The sequence below is a fragment of the Myotis nattereri genome (assembly GCF_964212035.1).
Source record: "Myotis nattereri genome assembly, chromosome: 1".
NCBI lineage: Eukaryota > Metazoa > Chordata > Mammalia > Chiroptera > Vespertilionidae > Myotis > Myotis nattereri.
Genome location: NC_138075.1, coordinates 67,099,906 through 67,120,272, shown reverse-complemented (window position 1 = coordinate 67,120,272; position 20,367 = coordinate 67,099,906). Strand labels below are relative to the sequence as shown.

Below are 20,367 nucleotides of genomic sequence, written 5' to 3'. Positions count from 1 at the left end.
ATGATGGTTGTAATTGATTGGTAGAGCTAGGACTGTTTTGTTTTTTTTTCTACTCCCCTCCCCCCCCCCCAAATTTCCAAAAATGTATTTATTGCTTTTATAACTAAGTAACATTTATTTTTAAAATAGCTTTTCCAGCCCTAACTGGTTTGGCTCAGTGGATAGAGCGTGGGCCTGCAGACTGAAGGCGGTTCCAGGTTCCATTCCAGTCAAGGTCACATGCCTGGGTTGCGGGCTTGATTCCCAGTAGGGGGTGTGCAGAAGGCAGCCAATCTATGATTCTCTCTCATCATTGATGTTTCTCTCTCTCTCCCTCTTTCTTCCTCTCTGAAATCAATAAAAACACCTTTTAAAAAAATATTTTTTAAAAAAAGTTTTTTCATGGTATGCCTTAACCTTAAAATATCACTAGGTATATGTGACTACAGAGGAGACACAGGAGGTGGTTGGAAGTCATTCCGTTGAAATGACCACCTTGCTGCTTGCTGCAGATTCCAAAGCAGTGATTTTGTTTTTAAATATATATATTTTGCCCTAACTGGTTTGGCTCAGTGGATATAGCGTTGGCCTGCAGACTGAGGGGTCCCAGGATCGATTCCAGTCAAGGGCGTGTACCTTGGTTGCGGACACATCCCCAGTAGGGGGGGTGCAGGAGGCAGCTGATCAATGTTTCTCTCTCATCGATGTTTCTTACTCTCTATTCCTCTCCCTTCCTCTCTGTAAAAAAATCAATAAGATATATTTTTAAAATATATATTATTATTATTATTATTATTATTATTATTATTTCAGAGAGGAAGGATGAGGGAGTGAGAGATAGAAACATCAATGCCCACCTCACAAAGTTAAGGTGAGACTTAAATGAAGATATTATATGAACACTAAAGTACTAGTACTGTGCATGTGGAAAGAGACCTCGTTGGATGGAATTTCTTGCCACTTTAGCTTAAGCTGTTGCTAATAAATTGAATTCATAAGAAATTATCACCCTGATTGACATGGTGTTCTGTTTGTTATATTTCCCAATCAGAGAGGACCAGGTAAACTTTCGTGGATTCATGAGAACTTTGGCTCATTTCCGACCCATTGAGGATAATGAAAAGAGTAAAGATGTGAATGGACCAGAACCACTCAACAGCCGAAGCAACAAACTACACTGTAAGGAGCTAAAGTCTTCTGGTTTAAAACATTTGCTTTTCATTTCTTCCAAATTATTTACTCATTCGTTTATTTAACAAACATAAGAGTATAGTGATTAAGAGCTCAGACCCTGGAACTAAACTGGCTGGGTTTGAATCCCAGCTCTGCCATTTTTTGACCATGTGACTTTGAGCAAGTTATTCAACTCTTTGGGCCTCGGTTTCCTCTTTTGTAAAGAGGAATATTAAAGGATTTCTCCTAGGGATGTTTGTGAGGATTAAGTGAGTTAGCATATGTCAAGTACTTCAAATAGTGCCTGGCAATGAGTTAGCTACTAATATTACTTATAAATCATAGAATACCTATTGTGTACCAGGAACAGTAGTAAGTGCTAGGGTGACAACAGTGAAAAAGATTTAGCCACGTCTACGGCCATACCACCCTGAATGCACCTGATCTCTGATCTTGGACGCTAAGCAGTGTCAGGCCTGGTTAGTGCTGGGATGGGAAAAAGACCCAGGCCCACCTGTAAGGAATGACAATCCTCAGCTCATCTTAGAATTCCATAGGTATTAGATATGACTCAAGTGGGAGCAGACAGCCGGGTTTGTGCAAGATTAAATTTTGTCCCCATGCCTTTTGCCTCCTTTCCTTGGATGTTTGTTAGATTTCCCTCTGTCCTTGTTGGTTCATGTATAATATTGCCCAATCTCTTACAAAACTTCTCTAAGAAATTAAAATGTAATTTCTCTTTTCATTTAACACAGTCACAGTTGGGATTGAAATTGTATTGAATTGATTGAATTCAAGCTTCTCTTCAAGGATGCACAGTGGTATACAGAGAGGTCTGTGAAAAGACTTTTTAATATTGAAACAAATATAGATGAAGTATAGACTATCATGCCAAATGTACATATATTTTTTAAATGGTGTGTAAGACTTAAACTTTTTATTTGTGGCCCTTGGCCCATACCCTGGTCTCCCTGTCTATAGGATAGGAGTATGAGTTCACTCCTTTATTCAGGAAAAGGGTTTAAGAAGCACTGAAATAAGTATTGTTATATAGGGTAGGGAAATTTTTTTAACCAAAATAATGAAATACTGTTCTTCTGTACATAAGGTCATGTACCTTAATGAAGAGCACAACATTTAAATATAAACAAAACTAGATATAGAAGAAAATAGAACTCTAATGATTTATGATCAAATTTACTGGATACTGTATTGGTGAATTTTAATTGCTTCTTTCAAGACTAAATACTGTCTGAGACTAAATGAAGCCACCATGCACTGCAACTGTCTGGCCTGCAGCATCCCTACCCCCCGCCCCTCCAAACCTCCAACCACCACCATCAGAGTAATATAATATTAGGCTTTGAGTAGAGAAATGTATCATAATGAGACTAGTGGTAATCCCACTCTGTACTAAAGAGAACACATCTTGGGAACCATATTTTAGTTTGGATTCTGGAGATATACTAGAGCAGTGGTTCTCAACCTTCTGGCCCTTTAAATACAGTTCCTCATGTTGTGACCCAACCATAAAATTATTTTCGTTGCTACTTCATAACTGTAATGTTGCTACTGTTATGAATTTTTTTTTAATATATTTTATTGATTTTTTACAGAGAGGAAGGGAGAGAGATAGAGAGTTAGAAATATCGATGAGAGAGAAACATCGATTAGCTGCCTCCTGCACATCTCCTACTGGGGTTGTGCCCGCAACCCAGGTACATGCCCTTGACCGGAATCGAACCCGGGACCTTTCAGTCTGCAGGCCGACGCTCTATCCACTGAGCCAAACCGGTTTCGGCCTGTTATGAATTTTAATGTAAATATCTGATATGCAGGATGGTCTTAGGCAACCCCTGTGAAAGGGTCATTCGACCGCCAAAGGGGTTGTACTAGAGCATCTATACTAATAAAAGGGTAATATGCTAATTAGACCAGACATTCTTCTGTACAAAGCCATGGTGGTGGGGGCCAAGGCAGAGGCAGTTAGTAGCAACCAGGCCAGCAGGGGTGAGAAGTTAGGGGTGACCAAGTTGGCAGGAGAAGGCAGTTAGGTGCGACCAGGCAGACAGCAGAGTGGTTAGGGGCAATCAGGCAGGCAGGCAGGTGAGTGGTTAGGAGCCAGTAGTCCTGGATTGTGAGAGGGATGTCCAAGATTGGAGAGGGTGCAGGCTGTGCTGAGAGTCACCCCACCCCCTGCCCAATGCACAAATTTAGTGCACCGGGGCTCTAGTATATATAGAAAGCAACTAGAAGTTTGAAGGCACTGACAACCACATGAATCATTATCATAAGGAAGAGTCCTTTTATTGTGGTAAAAAACACATAACAAAATTTACCATCTTAAATATTTTTAAGTGTCCAGTTTAGTAATGTTAAATATACTCACATTATTGTGAAACATATCTCCAGAACTTTTTATTTTGCAAAGCTGAAACTCTGTGCTCACTAAATTCCCCTTTTCCCCCCATAAAAAGATTTTGAAAGAAGTGGGCATAAAGTCAGAAGAAGGAAAGACTGGGTTAGAGATTTTTCTTCAACTATATGAAAGTTTATGGTGTGGAGAAGAATTTATGCAATGAGGACATGGATATAGTTCAGTTCAACAGAAGGAAGAATTTTTAAAAGAGACATACTCATGTATGGATCGGACTGTCTCAGAAAAAGTAGTAATTTCCTGTTGAAGGAAAAAAGGGCATGGGCCTGTCTGGGTAGCTCAGTTGGTTAGAGCATCATCCCGATATGCCAAGGTTGTGGGTTCCCTGGTCAGGGCACATATAAGAATCAACTAATGAGCCCTAACCGGTTTGGCTCAGTGGATAGAGCATCAGCCTGCAGAGTCAAAGGTCCCAGGTTCGATTCCGGTCGAGGGTGCGTACCTTGGTTGCGCGCACATCCCCAGTGGGGAGTGTGCAGGAGGTAGCTGATCGATGTTTCTCTCATCGATGTTTCTGGCTCTCTATCCCTCTCCCTTCCTCTCTGTAGAAAACAAATAAAATATATTAAAAAAAAAAAAAGAATCAACTAATGAATGCATAAATAAGTGGAACAACAAATCAGTCTCTCTCTGCCCCTTCCTCTCAAATTAAATAATTAAAAATTAAAATAAGCCAGACACTAAAGGATAAATATTGTTTGAATACTCTTATATGAGGTTCCTAGAGTAGTCAACTCCATAGAGAGAAAGTTGTCAGGGGCTGGGAATGGGGGGAGATGGAAGTTAATGTTTAATGAGTTAGAGTTGCAGTTGGGAGAACTGAAAAAGTTCTAGAGATGGATCATGGTGATGGTTATACCAAAATGTGAAAATACTTAACTAATCTTACAAAGAGTCAAAATGGTAAATTTTATGTATATTTTTTTAAATATGTTTTATTGATTTTTTACAGAGAGGAAGGGAGAGAGATAGAGAGTTAGAAACATCGATGAGAGAGAAACATCGATCAGCTGCCTCCTGCACATCTCCTACTGGGGATGTGCCCGCAACCCAGGTACATGCCCTTGACCGGAATCGAACCTGGGACCTTTCAGTCCGCAGGCCGATGCTCTATCCACTGAGCCAAACTGGTTTCGGCTTTATGTATATTTTATTTAAAAGAAGAATAAACAGTGATTAAAAGGTAAAGGTTTGACTGAGATCATTAGTTTGGTCTTCATTAAGCAAATGTATGAGTAATTACTATGTGCAAAGCACTATTTTAGGCCCAGGATATAATGATGCATAAATCAGATTAGGTTTTTGCTTTCATAGAGCTTATGATCTAATATGGGAGACAGACTATGGAAAAAGACAAATGAATAAACAAGATTAAGAGCATGGCAAGTTCTGTGAAGGAAATGAATAAGGTGAGATTAGAAAGTGTTAGGGGGCTGTCATAATTTTCGAATGAGTGGTCAGTGAACTCTTTGAGGAATTGAAATATGAGCTAAGACTGAGCTGACCATGTGAAGAACAGGAGAGCTCTAGGCAAAGGGAACAGCTGGTTTAATTAGTACTTGGTGTGTTCAGAGAACAAAGAAGCATTATCAAGAAAGAAGTGAGTGGTATGGGAGGAGGGTAGAGAGGTGATGGCAAGTAAATGGCATTGATTGAGCTCTTACTGTGTGTCAGACACTATTTAAAGTGCCTTTCATGGCTCTCCTCCCAGGAGCTCATGCCTTTCCCTTTCCTCTTCCCTTCCCTGCCCCAGGCATGTTATCATTAGCTAAAAAACAACAACAATAAAGTGCCTTCCCTGTGCTAACTCATTCAGTCTTCAGAACCCTATGAGGTGGATTCTGTTCTTATTGTGCACCCTTCAGGCAACTGAGTCACAATGTTAATCACAGAGCCAGGATTCAGGGGAGCCAGAGTCTTAACCCTGTGTTGTATAGCACTGAGGAGCTCAGGCAAGAGGTCTTAACTGGAGCTGCATGTTTGGGAGTATTCAGAATTAGGTGGCATTTGAAGCCGTGGAACTGGAGATTCCAGAAGGCTGCTTTGGAGACGAGAGTCTGAGTCATGGACCAAGAATCCGGAAAGAGAGAACCTAACAAAATGGCTCAGTCATTTGTGCATTTGACCGTTCGTTATCTTGAGGAAAGTGTTTCCTCTGTTTCAAGGCCAGAGCTGACTGACAGGAATCCAAGTCACTTGAAAAATAACTACTGTTGCTGCAGTTTTTTCTAAAACGTCCTACTGGGTGATCTCTTCAGTTACTCCTCTGCTGGTGTCTTAGTCTGCTCAGGCTGCTGTAACAAGATACCATTGCTGGGTGACGAAAGTAACAGACATTTCTCACAGTTACATTTCTCATAGTTCTGGAGTCTGGGAAGTCTAAGATCAGGGGGCCACATGGTCAGGTTCCCGATGAAGGCCCTCTACTGGTTCACAAACAGTCATCTTCTTACTATATCCTCACATAGAGAAGATGGTAGAGACAGAAAGAGAGAGAAAGAGATCTATCTCCTTCCATCATGAGGGCCCCACCCTCATTATATAATCTAACACTAATTATCTCCAAAGGCTCTACCTCCTAATAGTATTGCATTGGGGGTTAAGACTTCAACATGAATTTGTGGGGACACAAATCTTTACTCCATGGCAGTTGGGTTTCAAAATAAGCAGTTCACTACAAAAACCAACAAATTTATAAAATCTGCTCAATCTGCCTGACTGGTGTGGCTCCGAGATTGAGCATCGACCCATAAGCCAGGAGGTCATGGTTCAATTCCCAGTCAGGGCACATGCCCTGATTATGGGCTCAATCCCCAATAGGGGGCATGCAGGAGGCAGCCAATCAATGATTCTCCCTCATCATTGATGTTTCTGTCTCTCTCCCTTTCTCTTTCTGAAATCAATAAAAACATTAAAGATGCTCAACTTCACTGGCTATAAGGGAAATGCAAATCAAAACTACGAGATACCATCTCATACTTGTTAGAATTGCTGTTACAATAAGACAAGAAATAACAAGTGTTAGAGAGGATGTGGAGAAAATGGAACCCTCATATACTCCTAGTGGGAAAGTAAACTCGTACAGCCACTATGGAAAACAGTGTGAAGGTTCCTCAAGAAAATAAGAATAGACCACATGATTTAGCAGTCCCTCTTTGGGGCATCAACCTGAAAATTTTGGAAACATTTATTTGTAAAGGTATATATTTCCCTCTGTTTGGTGCAGCATTATTCATGGTAGCCAAAAAATGGAAACAACCTAAGTATCCTTTGATGGATGATTGGATAAAGATATGGTACATATATACAATGGAGTACTACTCAGCTATAAGAAAGGATGAAATACTACCATTTGCAACAACATGAATGGATCTTGAAAGTATACTAAGCAGATTAAGTCAGATGGAAAAGAACAAGAACCACATGAGTTCACTCATATGTGGGATATAAAACAGAAAGCAGTAAGCAAACAATTCATAGACACAGGCAGCAATCTGGTGGTTACCAGAAGAGGAGGAGGGTGGGGAAGAATGAGGAGAGTCAAATAAATGGTCACGGAAGGAGACTAGGCTTGGGTGGTAAGCACACAATGCAGTACGCAGATGGTATGTTACAGAATCGCACGCCTGAAACTCATATAATGTTCTTAACCAGTCACCCCAATTAACTTTAAAAAAGAATTAGCAGTTCAGGCTTCTGTAAATACTTTAGCAGAAAGGCATATATATTCCAGTTACCCAATTAAGAAATGCAGAAATAGATATTAACGGGTTATATACCAAACAGGTTCCCATCCCAAAATCATCCTGAAGATAGCTTAGTAGATAACACATTTTATCCTATTTCTTTAAGGTGACAACATATTCAGAAGTGTGTGTGTTTAGTTTAGGGAATATATTAAACATACATTTCTGCAGGAACACTTATGATCTTTGTCTCCTTTCCCTTAAACTCTAAACCAGTGATGGCGAACCTTTTTTTTTTTTTTTTTTTTAAATATATTTTATTGATCTTTTACAGAGAGGAAGGGAGAGAGATAGAGAGCCAGAAACATCGATGAGAGAGAAACATCGATCAGCTGCCTCCTGCACATCTCCCACTGGGGATGTGCCCACAACCCAGGCACATGCCCTTGACCGGAATCGAACCCGGGACCTCTCAGTCCACACAGGCCGACGCTCTATCCACTGAGCCAAACCGGTTTCGGCGATGGCGAACCTTTTGAGCTCGGCGTGTCAGCATTTTGAAAAACCCTAACTTAACTCTGGTGCCGTGTCACATATAGAAGTTTTTTGATATTTGCAACCATAGTAAAACAAAGATTTATATTTTTGATATTTATTTTATATATTTAAATGCCATTTAACAAAGAAAAATCAACCAAAAAAATGAGTTCGCGTGTCACCTCTGACACACGTGTCATAGGTTCGCCATCATTGCTCTAAACCATCTAAGCATATAAATTTTCAAATTTGGTAAAGATAGTTACTCAACTAACCAAATTAAGAACAGACAACATCAGAGAAAATCTTGCCCCTCCAGAATTCTAATATGTACCTTACAAAGAGTAAATTAGATTTTTTTTAAAATTTTACTTTGACTTTTATTTTTTAAATTTATTTTTATTGATTTCAGAGGGAGAGAGAGATAGAAACATCAGTGATGAGAGAAAATCATTGATCGGCTGCCTCCTGCAGTGCACCTACCAGGAATTGAGCCCACAACCCAGGCATGTGCCCTGACTGGGAATTGAACTGTGACCTACTAGCTCACAGGTCAACGCTCAACCACTGAACAACACTGGCCAGAGTGCTTTGACTTTTAGAGAACTCACTCCTTTAGGGGTGTGTGATATATAACCTTTTAAAACATATACTTTTTTATTGATTTTAGAGAGAGGGAGAAAGAGAGAGAAACATCAATGAGAGGGAATCATCGATCAGCTGCCTCCTTCATGCCCCCTACTGGGGATCAAGCCCACAACCGTTGGAATTGAACTGTGACTTCGTGGTTCATGGGTCAATGCTCAGCCATGTGCTCATGTTTTTGTACCTAGTGCTAGCTCTGCCTGGAATGCCACTCTTTGTCAGACTTGTTCAAATGTTATTGAATCAGAAAGGCATATCTGCTACTTGCTTTGTCCCCCTAAATTTCAGATATATGATAGCACTTAGCATATATTAAAGTAAGTAATGCGGCCCAGCCTATGTGACTCAGTGCTTGAGCAGCCACCTTTGAACCAGGATGTCACGGTTCAATTCCCAGTCAGGGCATATGCAGGCTCAATCTCCAGTAGGGGCTGTGCAGGATCAATGGTTCTCTTTCATCATTGATGTTTCTATATTTCCCTCACCTTCACCCTTCCTCTCTGAAATCAATAAAAATATATTTTTAAAAAATAAAGTAAGAAGTGCATGTTGCTCTCCACTAGATCATGAGTTTCTAAAGACAAGCTCTAAATCTGTGTTTCTTAATAACTCTGGAGCCCTAGCTGGTTTGGCTCAGTGGCGAGAGCGTTTGCCTGAGGACTGAAGGGTCCCGGGTTCAATTCCAGTTGGGGACACATGTCCGGGTTGCGGGTTCAATCCCCAGTGGGGGGCGAGCAGGAGGCAGCCAATCAATGATTCTCATCAATGATGTTTCTATCTCTCTCCCTCTCCCTTCCTCTCTGAAATCAATAAAAAACATATTAAATAAAAATAAACACTGAGCCCTAACCGGTTTGGCTCAGTAGATAGAGCATCAGCCTGCGGACTGAAGGGTCCCAGGTTCGATTCCGGTCAAGGGCATGTACCTTGGTTGCAGGCACATCCCCAATAGGGAGTGTGCAGGAGGCAGCTGATTGATGTTTCTCTCTCATCGATGTTTCTAACTCTCTATCTCTCTCCCTTCCTCTCTGTAAAAAATCAATAAAATATATTAAAAATAAAATTAAAAATAAACACTGAGTGTCTTAAAAAATAATAACTCTGGAGCCTTTGGCCTTTTAGTATTCATAGCACTCTACTGAAAACCAAAAATCTTAGTGGCATACTTGAAGTGATTCAAAGCCTCAAAACGGAGGCGGTCACTTCCTCAGTGTGAGGATTTCTCACAGTGCCTATAAATTCATTCATTGTTGGCGCGCTCCCTCCCAGGAGCACGCCCTTGTCTTTCCCTGACCCTCCCCCCACTCACATTACCATTAGCTTCTCACTTCCAATCTCCAAGTGCCATTCCTTTACCTCTATAACTTGTAACCCATTTCTTCTAGGAACCCAATAAATGTTCTCTTACAGTAAAAAAAATATCATCCATCATTATCACACTACTAGAGGCCCGAGGCACGAAAATTTGTGCAAGAGTAGGCCGCCCTTCCCCCCAGGCTGCTTCCCTCCGGCCCCGGCTTCATCAGGAAGGACGTCCGGAAGATGTCCGGTCTAATGAGCATATTACCCTTTTATTGTTATAGAAGATTTGTTTGGTAGCCCTTCAGCACTATGGCTGAATGATTTTTGCTCTTCTGAGTTCTCTTATATAGCCTACTTTCTGGAATATTTACATCTTATTAAAAAGAAATATGATAAGGTCAGAAGACCATCAAATTCTTGGCATTTTTATTTGAAACTGAAGCTCTTTACCTACAGAACTCCAAGTAGTAGAAAATTATTTGAAATTTGCTCAAATTTGCCGAAGTGACCATTTTCCCAGGGCAATATTTGGTGTAGCCAGCCATTTGGTAGCTATATGGCTCTGATTGTTGGCTCCCCCTGAGCAGTGCATAGTAGACTTGATGGATTGTGTGAGATGACCTAATTTACAGAATCACTTATGGGTGGTGGTTTGTTTTATGTGTTGTTGTTTTTTAATATATATTATTGATTTCTGAGAGGAAGGGCGAAGGAGAAAGAGATAGAAACATCAATGATAAGAGAGAATCATCAACCCTGCACTTCCCCTACTGGGGATTGAGCCTGCAACCCAGGGATGTGCCCTCACCAGGAATGGAACGGTGATCTCCTGCTTCATAGGTGGACACCCAACCATTGAGCCACACCGGCCAGGCTGGGTGGTGGTTTTTTAAATTCTAAGATAAGAAAAAGGACATTTGTCCCGGTCTGGTTGCTCAGTGGTTAGAGCATAGGTTTAATCAGGGTGCATGTGGGAGGCAACCAATAAATGTGTATCTCTCATATCAATGTTTCTTTCTCTCTCCCTCCCACTCTCTGTAAAAAGTGATAGAAAACATATTTTCCAGTGAGGATTAACAACAAAAGAAAAAGGACATTTTCTGTTTTGTTCCAGGAGGGTTCCATGTTTCATCAAAGCTAAGATGCCATCAATTATGAGATGTATCTCAATTTCTTAACTGTTACAATTTACAATGTCTTTAAAAGCTCTACAAGTAATAGCAGTGGCTCTTGGAAAAACTATTAATTCACTTTCAGTTTTCTGTCTAGTGTCCTTTACATATTTAGTTTCTTGAGAAGGGGAAAAACATTACTGAATTTCCACTAACTTCTTATTTTTCTCTACCAGTTGCTTTTCGACTATATGATTTGGATAAAGATGACAAAATCTCCCGAGATGAGCTGTTACAGGTATGTGGAGAGCTCCCATGCACATGGAGAGCTTGTATTTGGGCCCTGCCTGCTTATTCATGTGGGCAGGAATTATACTTTCCTTCAGGAAGCATTTACTTAACACCTGCTGTGTGCAGTTCTATCCTACATATAAGGAAGAGCACATAATTTGGGGAAACTTGAAATGGCTCATTGATTTCTCAAAGACAAATGTCTCTATTTAAAAGGTAACTCAGTTTGCCCTGGCCACTGTTGCTCAGTGTTTGGAGCGTAAGCCCCACACCTAAGATTCTCGGGTTCGATTCCCTGTCAAGGGCCTGCACCTGGGTGGCAGGTTCGATCCCTGGCCCCAATCAATGTGTCTCTCTCATATTGATGTTCTCTATTTCTCTCTCTCTCTTTCCTTCCCTATCCTTTCCCCCTCCTTCCCTTTCTCCCCCCTCCTTTCTCTAAAAATCAATGAAAAAAAATATTCTTGGATGAGGATTAATCAACTTCCCCCCACCCCCCACCCCCCAAAAAAGGGTAAACTAAATGTCTTTTAGGTGCTGACTGGCAGAACTAAAATATGTGAGATGAATTAGATTAAAATGTTCTGTTAGTGTCCAGTCAGTTTATTGGCAGCTGGGTAATTCTGGTGACACTGGGATAATCACCGCTATTTCACCTGTCCTTGACATAAGAGTCAAGGACCTGCTGCTGGGTTGGTTACACCAAGCTGATTGCTCATTGTCCTTTGTTGCTCCCCTGTCCTCTACCAGCAGTGACTGGCATTTCATCCTATTAGTCATTGCCCTTCTATTCTTCCTCTCCCCCTTCCTCCAAATACGAGTTTAGAAGGAGAGAAAATTCTTCCCTTTTGTATTTTTATTTATAAGCCTGGAGGGCGCTAGGAGGCTAACACATTCAGGACTTTCTGTGGGGAAATATCTCTGTTTGAAGAGACACCTAAAAAGGAAAGTGGTTTTCATTCAAACCAAAGTAAATCTGAATTTATTCAGTGTTTTGAGAACTCTCTAAATTAAGATTACTCAGGCTAGATTAAACCAACTCAAGATATTCCTACATTTCTATGTCTGAACAAAAACTGAAACGGTCTACCTTTCAGGAGGGTTGATTTCTTTTCTATTATTAGGATTAAAAAAGCCTGAGGCAGGGAGTGGGGAGGAGATCATGTGGCCAGGGTGCCAGTCAGTGCCCTTAGAATATTCGTTAGGCCTGAAATGCCTTTAAGATATATATGCTCATGGACTGTTGAGGTGAACTAGTTTTATCCTAGCAAGAAGAGGATATAAACATTTTACCAAAATGAGGAGAAAAAATTTACCTTTCTAGACACTGCTATTTCTAAAACATTTAGTGGCATGCAGTTCGTAACTACTCAGTGGATGTTAAAAAGTCTGTGGTCAGTTTATCCTAAGGAAAGGAAGAGTGGTCATGGTTTCCTGGTATGATGTTTTTAAAATATATCTTTTATTGATTTCAGAGAGGGAGAGAGAGATAGAAACTTCATGATGAGAGAGAATCATTGATTAGCTGCCTTCTGCATGACCCCAACTAGGGAGGGAGCCTGCAACACAGGCATTTGTCCTGACCCGGAATCGAACTGTGACCTCCTATTTCATAGGTCAACATTCAACCACTGAGCCATGCCAGCTGGGCCTGGTATGATCTTTTTAAAAGTCCTGGTTTAACTTTTGGGAGATGGAAAAATTCATTATTTTGATTGTGATGATGGTTTTATAGGTATGTACATATGTCAAAAAGCGTATCATAGTGTATAGTTTATTATATATCAGTTACACTTCAATAAAGGTAGTTGCTGTAATCATTTTATGAGGTTGGCATACCTTTGATGTGGAATCTTTGTAAACTGTATAAGAAAAGAAAATTAGTCATTCTCTTTCATTCACATAGATATAAAAGTCCTAAACAAAATATTAACACACTGAATACATAAGTATAATATATATATATTATAACCAATGTGGGTTTATACCAGGTGTTCAAAGTTCATTTAAAATGAGGAAATTAGTCAATGTATTTTGCCATGTTAACAGATTAAAAAATAAAAACAATGATCTTTTCCATAGAAAAAAAATGTTATAAAATTCATCATTCATTCATAATTTTTAAAAGAAGTCTTAGAAAAACAGAGATAAAGAGAGAGCTTTCCTTAACTGGTAAAGGGTATATACAAAAAAAACCTCACCAGACATTAAAAATAGTAATAATGAAAGTCCCATTTGCTAATAAACTTCTGACTGGACCTGTAAGTGATACTGTGGAGAGGTGGAAAGCACACTGGCTCGGAATGGAGACCTGGTGGACAGCTCAGGGCCTGTATCAAGCCACTTTGAGACCCTCATGTCCTTATTAAGGGACTGGGTGAATGAGGTTTTTTTTTTAATATATTTTATTGATTTTTTTACAGAGAGAAAGAGGAATAGAGAGTTAGAAACACTGATGAGAAAGAAACATCAATTCAGCTGCCTCCTGCACACTCCCTACTGGGGATGTGCCCACAACCAAGGTATATGCCCTTGACCGGAATCAAACCTAGGACCCTTCAGTCCCCAGGCCGACGCTCTATCCACTGAGCCAAACCAGTTAGGGCTTGGGTGAATGAGTTTTAAGACACCACCACTCTTATCCCCACCCTTATGCACCCACAGCACACATGCACAATTCAGTTTTATAATTCTAAAAATAAAAAACACATTCGAGAATAATTGGACTGAGATCTGATCTGTTAGAGAGGTTTGAGGATAGATTGATTTGTCTAGTCGGCCATACACAATCAGGAAAGATGGCAAAGGCTTGGCTACTTTTTATTTTTGCTAGCATTGCTTCTTTTTATTATTCCTTCAATTTGTGTATATTTGTCGCCAAAATGTACAACTTCCAATTTTCTACAATTGATTTGCTGGGGGAGGAGGGGGATGACTAGTGTTGATGCAAATCATTATTTTAACTCTTCAGAGAAACTGTAATTTACTCTTTTTTTTAAAATATATTTTATTGATTTTTTACAGAGAGGAAGGGAGAGGGATAGAGAGGTAGAAACATCAATGATAGAGAAACATGGATCAGCTGCCTCCCGCACACCCCCTACTGGAGATGTGCCTGCAACCAAGGTACATGCCTTTGACCGGAATCGAACCTGGGACCCTTCAGTCCCCAGGCCGACGCTCTATCCAGTGAGCCAAACCAGCTAGAGCTGTAATTTACTTTTTAAAATCATTTCATGAGATAGGAGAAGGTTGTAAAGGAGTGGGGGAAAGGAAGACCTGTGAACAGCTGGATTAGAAGGCCTTTCTTTCCTGTGGAAAAGCTATGCTCTTACCTTTTAAAGACAGAGGTGGCTGACTACAGTGATGTGAGGCATCACAAAGCATCTTTTCCCCCATTTCATACTAAGGTTCATATGATTAAAGTTGTTTATTTTGCTTAAGGTAGCAATTTTCAAAGGATATTCACATCTAAAAATGTTAGCAGAATTGGGAGGGGGTGGATTTTTTTTTGCTTGAGACATTTTGTGAAACTGTGTTAAATTTACTTTACTGCACTTCTCATAGCACTTAGAATGTTATTTTTCTAAAAGGGGGGATTTAGGCTAAGCCAGCATGGCTCAGTGGTTGAGTGTCGACCTATGAACCAGGAGATCATGGTTCAATATGCCTGGGTTGCGGCACAATTCCCTTCCCCAGTGTGGGGCATGCAGGAGGCAGCGATCAGTGATTCTCTCCCATCATTGATCTTTCCCTTTCTCTCTCTCTCTCTCTCTCTCTCTCTCTCTCTCTCTCTCTCTCTCTCTCTCTCTCTCTCCTCTCTCTCTCTGCCCCCTTCCTCTCTGAAATCAATTTTTAAAAAAATAGTTTTTAGCCCTAACTGGTTTGGCTCAGTGGTAGAGCATCGGCCTGCAGACTGAAGGGTCCCAGGTTTGATTCCGGTCAAGGGCATGTACCTTGGTTGTGGGCACATCTCCAGTAGCAGGTATGCAGGAGGCAGCTGATCGATGTTTCTCTCTCATCGATGTTTCTAACTCTCTATCCCTCTCCCTTCCTCTCTGTAAAAAAATCAATAATATTAATTAATTTTAAAAAATAGTTTTTAAAGAGGGGAGGGGATGGATTTAGTATTTAACCCTTCAAGGATCTTTATGTTTCTTGGCCATACTTTAGGGATAGTGGGTCAGTGCACCACTTCAAAGAGGACTGCATTTGGGTGGGATTCCAGAAAGCCCTACCAAACTTACTTAAATCCAAAAAGAAACTAGTTTGCTCCCTGGCTGAGCTGAAACACTGATGATGTCTCACCGGAGCAGAGCAGAACGGTACAGTGCAAAACATACCAGCATGGTGCAGAGCTAAGCAGATCATGGAGGAGCAGAGCAGAGCTGTCTAACTGGAGAGAGGCCTGGCCCCAGGGCTGCCTCATAACTGTGCTGTATCACAATTGAGCTGTTTTGTAGTGAATAGTTTTCTCCTTCACTACAAGAAAGAAAAATTAGTTTGCCTCATGCAATAAGAAGTCTGGGCATAGATTATCCAGGTTGATACAGTAACTAAATGGTGTCCAGGAACCAGGCTTCTTCTGTATTGCTCTGGCATTCATAGTGCATATGCCTTTTCACCTCATGGTCCCAGGATGGCTGCTACAACACCAGGCATCTCTATATTCCAGGCAGGAAGAATGGGCAAAAACAAAATGCAAAGGGCTCTCCCTCAGTGAGGTTTGCTTTCCTATTCAATGAACTTGCCAGAGTTCTGTTCATGTCATTGTCTAGAATGGCCTAAATGATCCAGGCCCATGTCACTCGGTGCTCAGTGGTTGGACGATGACCTATGAACCAGGAGGTCACAGTTAGATTCCCTGTCAGGGATTGATCCCCTATAGGGGGTTTGCAGGAGGCAGCCAATAGATGATTCTCTCTCATCATTGGTGTTTCTTATCTCTCCCTTCCTCTCTGAAATCAATAAAAATAATATTTTTAAAAATAGAATGGCTTACATAAGAAGATAAGGGTTTCAGCTTTCTGGCTGTTACATTTAAGGACATCAAAGGAAAAGAGCGTTGCCCTAACCGGTTTGGCTCAGTGCATAGAGCGTCAGCCTGCAGACTGAAGGGTCCCACATTCGATTCTGGTCAAGGGCATGTACCTTGGTTGCGGGCACATCCCCAGTAGGAGGTGTGCAGGAGGCAGCTGATCAATGTTTCTCTCCATCGATGTTTCTAACTCTCTATCCCTCTCCCTTCTTCACTGTTAAAAATCAATAAAATAGATTTTAAAAAAAGAAAAAGGAGAAGAGGGTTGGGGTGGTTTTATCTTTAATCTTGGTAAAGTGTCCCCCTGACCCCAAGTCCCCTGTAAGCCTGGCTCTTGGTCCTGCAGGTGCTACGCATGATGGTCGGAGTGAATATCTCAGATGAACAGCTAGGCAGCATCGCAGACAGGACCATCCAGGAGGCTGATCAAGATGGGGACAGTGCTATATCTTTCACAGAATTTGTTAAGGTCAGTCAGTCATCTCATGGTTTGAAAACTTAAATCCTGCACAGGAGGGAGGGAGAAAAACATTGAGATAAGAGCATGGGACAGTATCTCCTGTTGTGACCTTCATAACTGTAACTGTTTCTCTCTCCCTCCCCCGCCCCCCCAGGTTTTGGAGAAAGTGGACGTAGAACAGAAAATGAGCATCCGATTTCTTCACTAAAGGACTGAGACTACTAAACTGTTCCTTGCTTTCTAGTATTTAAGAACTGGAACTTGGGAGTCCTCCTGTCCACCAGCCCCACCTCCACCCCATCATTCGTCTTCTCCCAAAGTACTACTGCTGTTGCATGACAACCCCCAATGTGTCTGCCAACATAAACCTGCCTTTGGTATATAAACAGGGCATTACAGAATGGTACACCTGGTCTATATTTGTTCCATATCATTTGCCGATTATCTCCATTTCTCAATATTCTCCCCACTCCCCTTCGGCTGCTGAATGCCACATGTGCATCTCGTCTGACAGAGACGGAATCATGTCAAGAACCAGCCAGCATAGCTCTTTCATTGGGTAGACTATAGCCACGCTGTCTTCCCTCCCTCAAGGCTTTGGCATGCTCCTCGATCTTTTTTTATATGTCATTTGCTTTCTACTTCTTTTTTACCCAACACATCATTAATCTTTCAGTCTCCCCACTTTTTATTAAGTTTCAATTTCTTCTACTTAGCATCCCAAGCTATGCCTGTTCAGTGTATTTCTGAGTTGGCAGGATAGTTCAGTGGTCTGGCCGTTTTGAACTACCTTTACTCTTAAATAGGTCTCTGGGATGTTGCCTCTCTAGGAGCTTTTCAATACTGAGAACTTCTCCCAGAAGAATGTGATCGCCTCTTGGTCCCCTGTACTCTGCTTTGTCATCAAAGGGCTGTGAATTAGAGATGTTCTTCTTGAAAGGTGGTGCTGTGGTGAGAGTTGTAGAGCAAAGACTTTCAGGTGACTTGCCCAGGTCACTCTACCTCTGGCCTCTGATTCTCAACATGGATATCTATGTAGCTACTCTTGTTAGTACAGTGTTGACTTTCAGAAAACAGCCATATGCTGGCAGGTTTGCTTAGTTTTGGGACACTGTCACCACCAGAATGGCTGCTCTGACAATATGCTTGGGGACTTTCCCATGGCTTTTTGAGCAAGGAGGCTGGCACCCTAAAAGCCTCATGTAGCCCCACTTCTGCAGCATGGTTTATGCGTCAATGTTATGTGCCCTGAAATGTTTTCACTTCACACTTCCAAATAGAAAGGTTAGTGTTACAGAAGTGCCTACTTATTCCCATCCAAGATATTTAAAATTTGTCCTCAGTGTCTTGAAGTTTTGCACAAAATTCTCTATGAATTTTACACTTGGCAAATGTTAATGCTGGAAGCCATAGTCAGCTCCTAATACAGGTCCAAAGCTTTGAGTGTATTGTATCATTTATTTCCCAGCTCCTCTCTTAGACCATTGCTAATCCTTTAGAAACAAGGGGTCTGGCACTGGTGGCAAACCTGAGATGGTATTACAGCCCTTTGCACAAGCCAGAACAACTTTTCTGCCTAAGTCAACTTAGTATAGACCTCGTTGAATAAGCCTGTTATCATCCTAACATCTCTTAACAGTCTATCAGTCTGCTCATCCTTATAACTGCCCTTGGCTGATTTTGTCTGACTCATTGCATGCTTGCTTGTTTCCTTGCTTTGGAAGGCTATCCAAGATGGATACATAATACTTTAGGAAGGAAATGGCTTTAAAAATAAATGCAAAGAGATTGGGCAGAGTGGGGAACAGGAGTGTCCAGGCTACATGACTCAAGGATAAATGACTGAGAAATTCTGGGTGAAGTGTCAGTCTGACTTTGTGATCAAGTGATGTAGTTATGGGAATCATATAAAAGGGAAGGACAGACACTGATCTGTTACAGAGGTACTTCAAAGGCTCCTTGACTTGCATATTTAAAGTTCTAAGATTATGGCTTTTTCCTCCTTTTGGCTGTATTGCAAACTGTTTTCATCCACAGCTGTGCCTTACTGTTCCATTGAAACTGTATTCTCCGATCCATCAATAATAAATTCTTGTAGTTAAAACAATATAACTTGGTTGATTTTGCTCATGTGTTTTACAAGAATTGTATGTAAGTAAACCACCTTCTTCAAGTTTGAAATCACAGTGTTTCCCTTAGGTTTGTCTGTGCTATTAAATGCAGGTCTATTCAGTGTCTGCCTGGTGGGGGCATTCATCTAGGGACCAGCACTGTGTGCCTCTGAGCACAGCTTTGTCAGCCTTTTACCACTTCAAGGAAGATTCACTTTCTGTTCTTGACTCCTGGCTCCTTAAATGTAGAAAAGACCTAATAATGGGGTATCTATCTATTGCTTGTTATTAAGATATCTACCCCCCCCCCTAATTCATGTGCAACCTCAGTGACATATTGCACCCAGCAAACCTGAGATGGTATTTTCACATCTCCAAACTTTAGTGACTTAGTCTGTGCAGGGTATGAGCATCTCTTCTTATTTTAAGGTTTAGTGGCATGCCACAAGACTCAACGCAGTAATAGCTGGAATCATTGGTCATATAAATTCTAACATGATAATCCTCCTTTTGCTATCCCTCTGCCTCAAAATCCATTCAAAATTACATGCATGATGTTTCATCTTTGCTTCACTTTGAGTCTAATTTTAGGGTTTAGGAAAACAAAATGAATGGAGTGACCATATAGGCAATTTTGGAAGAACCTTAATGTTACTGACCATGTCTATTGGTATAACAATCTGTGACTAAAATAAAACAATACTGCAAAAAAAAATTATAAAATCATTCGAACATTAAGTACAGTTTGAGGCCTAACCGGTTTGGCTCAGCGGATAGAGCATTGGCCTGCGGACTCAAGGGTCCCGGGTTCGATTCCGGTCAAGGGCATGTACCTTGGTTGTGGGAACATCCCCAGTAGGGGGCGTGCAAGAGGCAGCTGATCGATGTTTCTCTCTCATTGATGTTTCTAACTCTCTATCCCTCTCCCCTCCTCTCTGTAAAAAAAAAAATCAATAAAATATATTTAAAAAACAAAAAACAAGTACAGTTTGAGAAGAATCTCTTTAACCAACTTTATTTCCCTTGTTTCCTTCTGTTCTACCTATTTATGTATTTGAACATAAATGTAACATACCACAAGATTATACTGGCTTTAAAAATTGGCATTGTATAAAGATGAAGAGGCCCAGCCGGCATGGCTCAGTGGTTGAGCGTCGACCTATGGAAAGGAGGTCACGGTTCAATTCCTGGTCAGGGCATATGCTCAGGTTGTGGGCTAGATCCCCAGTGTAGGGTGTGCGGGAGGCAGCCAATCAATGATTCTCTCTCATCATTGATGTTTTTTCACTCTCTCTCTCTTCCTTCCTCTCAAATCAATAAAAATATATAAAAAATAAAATATTGTTTAATGATGAAGGGATTAAGTAGGGGGACACAACCTCATAGACAACAGTATGGTTATTACCAAAGGGAAAGGCGGTGGGGCAGGTAAAAGAGGGCAAAGGGATAAAAGGTGATGGAAGGAAACCTGACTTGGGGTGGTGAACACACAATTTACAGATGGTATATTATGGAATTTTACCCCTGAAACCTATATAATTTTATTAACCAGTAAATTTAATTTTTAAAAAAACCAAAAAATTGAAAACATTATAT

General features: G+C 40.9%; 1 protein-coding gene across 1 annotated transcript in view; it reads left to right on the top strand.

Moving 5' to 3' along the window:
* The window catches only part of CHP1 (calcineurin like EF-hand protein 1), a 48,843-nt gene extending 29,133 nt beyond the window's left edge, over positions 1 to 19,710 (top strand). Inside the window, exons 4-7 of the mRNA XM_081112949.1 lie at positions 1,031 to 1,158; positions 11,108 to 11,169; positions 16,547 to 16,669; positions 16,815 to 19,710. Of these exons, the coding sequence (XP_080969075.1) occupies positions 1,031 to 1,158; positions 11,108 to 11,169; positions 16,547 to 16,669; positions 16,815 to 16,868 (367 nt within the window). The 3' untranslated portion in view covers positions 16,869 to 19,710. The remainder of the gene's footprint in view (positions 1 to 1,030; positions 1,159 to 11,107; positions 11,170 to 16,546; positions 16,670 to 16,814) is intronic.
* The last annotated feature ends 657 nt before the right edge of the window (positions 19,711 to 20,367 follow it).